Consider the following 6,009-nt stretch of genomic DNA (forward strand, 5'->3'; position numbering starts at 1 on the left):
GGCTGAAGCGGGTAAATATTTTATATACAGACTGGTACTTACACGCTTTTCCTCATCATAATAAAGTTTAAATCTCAGTCTTGAGCTGTCAATTTGCAGGTCCTTTTCTTTTCTTGCTCATTATTATTATTTATTTTAGGATCTCTAAAGTTCCTGGCGGGTTTAAGTGTAGTTTTGGTGTTATTTTGGTTTGGGGTTTTTTTGCTTCAGCTATGGAGCTCACTCGGGTGTATTTCGTGGCTGCTGTTGTTCCCCCCTCTCCGGAACCGCGATCCCTGGGTAGACGGGCGGGGGCAGTGGCCGCCAGCAGCCGGCACGGCACCCCCCGCGCTCCAAACCCCCCGGAATTCCCCATCCTGCCCCCGGCCTGAGCGCGCCCATCGTGGAAACCGCGGCGAACGGCGCCCAGCAGCCGCGGCGGGGCAGGCACAAGTACGGCGCTGCGAGGCGGGGAGCGGAGCGCGGGGCTCTCCCTTCGAGAGGCGGGCGGGAGCGGCTCCGCGCCGAGCGAGCCGCACTGAAACCCCGCACGGCGCGGCTCCACATGGCGCGGCCCCGCTCGGCGGCAAGGTGAGTCTGCGGCAGCACCACCTGGGCTGGGGAAGAGGGGAACGGGACGCCGAGCGAAGCCTCCCGCGGGCTCCCGGGCGAGGCAGCCCGGCAGCAGCGGCTGAGCTGGAGCGCGGGGGCGGCGGGCGAGAGCCGGGCGGGGCGCGGGCGGCGGCTCCCCCTGGCCGGGCGGCGCTTGGTTTCTCCTGCCAGTGGAGGCAGGGCCAGGCGCGGCGAGGGTGGGCGCGGAGTTGGCGGCAGGGCTGGGGGCAGTCGGCGGCGAGCTCCGGAGGAGTTTGTTCTGCACGCGGGGCGGGAGGTGAGGGACGGGGTCCGGGACCGGGCTCGCCTCCGCTGCGCTCCGCGGTGGGTTTTGGGGCCGGGAGTTTGTAGCGGCCGTGGCGGAGGGGAAGAGCCCCGGGGCAGGGACAGCGGGTGGGGAGCCGCGGGACACGGTGGGCGGTGGCGGGTTAGATCCTCCTCTTTCCCTCCGTGCTACGCCGGTGAAGTCGACGGCCGGGTGGGAAGGTGGCGGCGTGAGCTGGAAGTGGGCGAAAACTTGTTCCTCCGCGTGTTCTCCCGCTCTCCCGCCGGGCCGGGGCCACCCGGGCGAGCCGCTTATCGGGGGCGGGGGACGAGACGCGAGCCGGGGGAGGGTGGGTGGGCGCGGGCAAGAGGAGCCGCGCCGCCCCGCCGCTGCCGTGTCCCTTTCCTCCCCTGCCGCAGGTCTCGCCGCGGGAAGCGGAGCGGAGCCAGCCCCCGAGGGCGAACTCCTGCCCCCGAAGAAAGGGCTGCCCGGAGCCGGCCCCCGCCTCGCCGCGCCGCCCGGAGCCGGAGGTGCCCGGAGGGAAAAGTTGCGTGCGGGGCCGGGCCGGGCGAGATGCCGGGGCGCGGCGCGCTCTGCCTGGGGCTGCTGCTGCCCGTCCTGCTGGGCTGCGGCTCGGCGCAGCCCGGCGGCTGCCCGGCCCTCTGCGAGTGCTCGGAGCCGGCCAAGACGGTGAAGTGCGTGAACAGGAACCTGACGGCAGTGCCCCCCGACCTGCCGCCCTACGTGCGCAGCCTCTTCATCACCGGCAACCCCCTGACCCACCTGCCGGCCGGCGCCTTCCCCGCCCAGCGCCTGCCCGACCTCGCTTCCCTCAACCTCAGTGGCAACCACCTGCGGACCGTGGAGGCCGGCGCCCTCGCCCTGCCCGCCCTGCGGCAGCTGGACCTCAGCGGCAACGCGCTGGCCTCCTTCAGCCCGCAGGCCTTCGGGGAGGGCGGCAGCCCGCTGGAGGAGCTGGCCCTCCGCGGGGCCCTGCGCGACCACGGCGTCCTGCTCAGCCTGGCCGCTCTGCTGCAGTCCGGGACCCTGCGCAACCTCAGCCGCCTGGAGCTGGCCGACAACGGGCTGCTGCTGCTGCCCTCTGGCATGTTCACTGCCCTGCCGGCCCTGCAGCAGCTGGACCTCAGCAACAACTCCCTGGTGGGCCTGCGAAATGTCTCTTTCCAGGGGCTGGGCCAGCTGCAGAGCCTCAACCTCAGCGACAACTCCCTGAGTGTGCTGTGGAACAGCACCCTGGCCCAGTTCCGCAGCCTGCCCGCGCTCCAGCACATCGTTCTGGGCCACAACACCTGGGTCTGTGACTGCGCCATCGAGGACCTGGTGGCCTGGCTCAAAGAGAGCGACCAGGTGGAGGGCAAAGAAGCCCTGACGTGTGCCTCCCCTGACAAGATGTTGGGCAAAGCACTGCTGAAGATCAACAGCTCAGACCTGAACTGCTCTGTGCCCATAGATCTGCCTTCCCAGCTACAGACTTCGTATGTCTTCCTGGGGATAGTCTTGGCTCTCATTGGGGCCATATTCCTTCTAGTTTTGTACTTGAACCGAAAAGGAATCAAAAAGTGGATGCACAACATCAGAGATGCCTGTAGGGATCACATGGAGGGCTACCACTACAGATACGAGATCAACGCAGACCCCAGGCTAACAAACCTCAGCTCCAACTCGGATGTCTGACAAAATGCCCCAGGTGCAGGGCAGTGCAAAGTACCTATGCATGAAAAGTAGACTTATGCTTTACCCTCGTGCTTGCTTCCATCTCCCCTGAAAAGTCTCAGACGTGCTTGTAATTTGAGGGGGATATGCCTCCCTGTGACGTCAAGTTAATTTTTGTTTTGAGACACTGGACAGCTGAGCATGGCGTTCAGCTGTATGTAGGAAACAAGCTGCTACTTATTTTCCTCCTTACCTGTCTACACTTGTGGGAAATTTTTTTTCAAGACATCAAAAGAAAAAAAGGATTCTGATGATCCAAAGCCACCAGAGTTTATAAAATGTTTACTAATGCAGACGCCATTCAACAAAAGCTGCCTCAACTTTTTGGGAAAATAATGTTATGTTCCCCTGTGCCAGTTTTGATCTTGTATATCTGAATTGAGATGCAATGATTACATTTCATAGACTACCTTGAGATTTTAAAAACCAAACAAAATCCTTTTAACAGCTCTTCAGAAGGAAATCAAATAGCAAGCATGCACAAATACTGTATAGTTTTACACGTTAGGAAATTTATGATCTCAGTAAGTCTCTTACTGTTTTGTAGTTATTTTTGATTGTAGTTTACGTGACTTGACAGAATTTTTTATACAAACTGCATCTAAACTCCATCTAAACTCAGTCTGAACTGTTAAATTAAATAAACAGTCTTACAAGAACTGTTGTGTTTGCTGTTCAATGAGAAAAGTATGGACATCTAAGAATGTGAATAGCGCTACAGTCTCTGAAGTAATAGCCCTGCAGTAGTAATATGAATAAAATTTTATACAAATGTGTAGCTTAGAGGCATAAATGTTTGACAATTTTCTGATATATGCTAAGAGAATTACACTGAGCTTAATTACACTGAGAATTAAATGACGAGAGCAGTTTCACTTGGCACAAACCCCTCAGACTGCTCTCTGCGAGCACCTGCATAATGTCAAGACAGATGCTAGGGTCCACTTTCCTGGGAAGGTACAAGCTAATAGAATTTTCATAAGGTCTTCTCTACCAAATAAAAAAAAAAATCAAATTAAATTGTGGAGTTGGTAAGCTAAAGAAAATTTTACCTGAACAGAATTGCTTATTATAAAAAACCATACTTGTGTGTCCTGAACTAAATTAAATGCAGCTCAGTTGTGCAGCCGGCAAGCTCTAGGCTTGTACATCACTACAGCATTTGTTAGATTGCTGTTTCCTTTTTAAGGTCTCAGTACTTGTGAAGTTCTGTAGCGATCTACATCCAGTAACTTGATGGAACTTTACATTTATCTCAATGCATTTAACAGGTGCACTTCAGTATGGTATGTTGCTTACTGCTTGCTTGGGAATGCATTTTCTTGTAAATAGGTAAAGCATGCAAGAAACCCCGTCAGAATGCCTGCTTTAAGATGCAGCTCTGACCACATATAGAAAGGTTAGCAAGAACCTTCCAGTGGTTGCCAATAATTAGTGCACTTTTTCTAATCTATTTATGGTTTCTTAACAAAAAAAAAATACACCAGCTGTAAAAGTGTGATGTGACTTGATATATATCAGTTTATTTGTGGAGCTTTTTCCATGGTCACTATTACTTGAAGCTCTTGAGCATCTCTCAAATTTTATGAATTGCTGGCTAATTCCTTTTGATTTCAAAAGTGGCAGTTCTCTCATAGATGTATACATTTGGTAAAGAGCTCATAAATATAAAATAGTCTTTAAAGTATCAGAAGAAATATAATCTATTTTGGGCACAGTATTATTCAAAAGCATTTTTCATCTCCTTGCAACTTCAGACAAAGCAAGTAGCACAACTTGCTTTAGGCTAATTTTCTATTTCTTTAAATTGGATTTGTTTAATAGCAGTGATTTTTTTATGTACTTATGTGCATTTACCCTTAAAAGTAAAAAAAGAATGGCTATTAATTACAATTAATGTTTTGTAAATCAGTATATTTTGCAATTAATGTGAATTAAGTGATAGCATATTTCTCCTGCTGTAATTTAAATGTTTGAGCAATATCTGGTTAACGGCATATGAATTAAGTTTGCAGGTTCTTACAAAGCAGACTGCCCGTCTGAATATTAGCTGCCCATATTTTAAGGATAGTGTGAAAACCCCCGTGCGAAGAACTATTACTGTTGCCACTATGCAAACCGTTCATACTTGGTATACATCAGATAGTTTATGTAAGAAGCTAGAACTTACAGCAGCTACGCAGTGTGCTTTGTTGTATCGGTTATTCTGGAGATTATCAACTTACACTTACCTGTACAGTGCCAAGAGGAGTAGAGCATCATCCTTGCTTTAGATGCTTCTGTAATATAACAGATAAAATGTGTGCAAACCAAGCCATTTCTTGGGCAATTTCCTGAGTTTTGTTAACAGATACTTTAAAGTAACTACAGTAAAAGCAATTATCCGTGATGTGTTAATGTAACTGCCGTGCATTTGTAGAGCTGTGTAAGGACAGGCAACGACTTTTAATTGCAGTCTCTCACCAATGGAGCGAGTATTTGTATAGTGGGCAAGTGTAACTGTTGTTGCTGTTACTACACGTATTATTCTAAAGATTATTATTACTATTATTTTTGTATCTTAGTCAATGTAATAGAAATTTATTAGAGACCTGGTGACAGCTACTTTAAAATAATTTTTGTCATTTCCTCACGTGTGTATTTATTAGGATGTAAATTTAGCATGTGTCAGTGTTGTGTTGGATGATGTTCCCCTGCAGTGTTTGACCAGTGAATGCTTTGGTGTTTTGTACAATGCATTATTTGATCTTAAATTCCCTTCCATAAACAGTGCTTGAAATTTGTTCTGCTTTTCTTTCTCAAAATAATTAACAGTGGTACTCAGAAGACACATAAAAGTATCTCCCACACTACTTTGGAACATGGTTAAAAACTAAACATTTAAAATATCATTAGTTTCAAGGTTCTTCTGAAGCACATTTTATAATCCTACTCTGCTTTGACACCTGAGATTCCATTTGACTACTATTTCCAGAGAAGCTTATTCATTCATTCTTCAATAAAACACGTGAAGTACTAAATGCCTCTAAAATGTGTTTTGTATACATAAATCCCCAAAGTTCTGCATGACATAGTTGTTACTGAAAAACATCTAGACTAAAGTAGTGGGCAAATCTTCATGAAAGGCTGCAGAGCTCAGAAGCAGAAAGGATCATTTCTCCAAGGTTTAGTTGCTTTCCTAAAGCTAGTTAGTTGTAACAATCTTAAAATTTTCTTGGAAAAATAGCACAAGGAATTGACATAGTTTTAATATATTTTCTTAAAACACTTTGGTTAAGTGCTCTTGCCATGTAAAAAAATTCCCCAAATCCTCCTTTAACCAAGGTAGCTTTATATTAGATCATTTTTATTTCATTAGATAATTTTTATTTCACCAAGCCATAATATTACCAATAATTTTGACATCCAAAAAGTGGTTT

General features: G+C 48.7%; 1 protein-coding gene across 2 annotated transcripts; it reads left to right on the plus strand.

Moving 5' to 3' along the window:
• The first annotated feature begins 266 nt into the window (after positions 1-266).
• Positions 267-5,610, plus strand: TPBG (trophoblast glycoprotein). Of its 2 annotated transcripts, none has more exons than XM_048298649.1 (2): positions 267-570; positions 1,276-5,610. In XM_048298649.1, the coding sequence occupies exons 1-2, from the start codon at positions 545-547 to the stop codon at positions 2,549-2,551; spliced, it is 1,302 nt and encodes a 433-aa protein (XP_048154606.1). In that variant the 5' UTR covers positions 267-544; the 3' UTR covers positions 2,552-5,610. The 2 variants fall into 2 exon arrangements, with proteins under 2 accessions (XP_048154606.1, XP_048154607.1); XM_048298650.1 differs by lacking the exon at positions 267-570 and adding an exon at positions 767-868.
• The last annotated feature ends 399 nt before the right edge of the window (positions 5,611-6,009 follow it).

This window comes from Corvus hawaiiensis, chromosome 3 (genome assembly GCF_020740725.1).
Source record: "Corvus hawaiiensis isolate bCorHaw1 chromosome 3, bCorHaw1.pri.cur, whole genome shotgun sequence".
Lineage (NCBI taxonomy): Eukaryota > Metazoa > Chordata > Aves > Passeriformes > Corvidae > Corvus > Corvus hawaiiensis.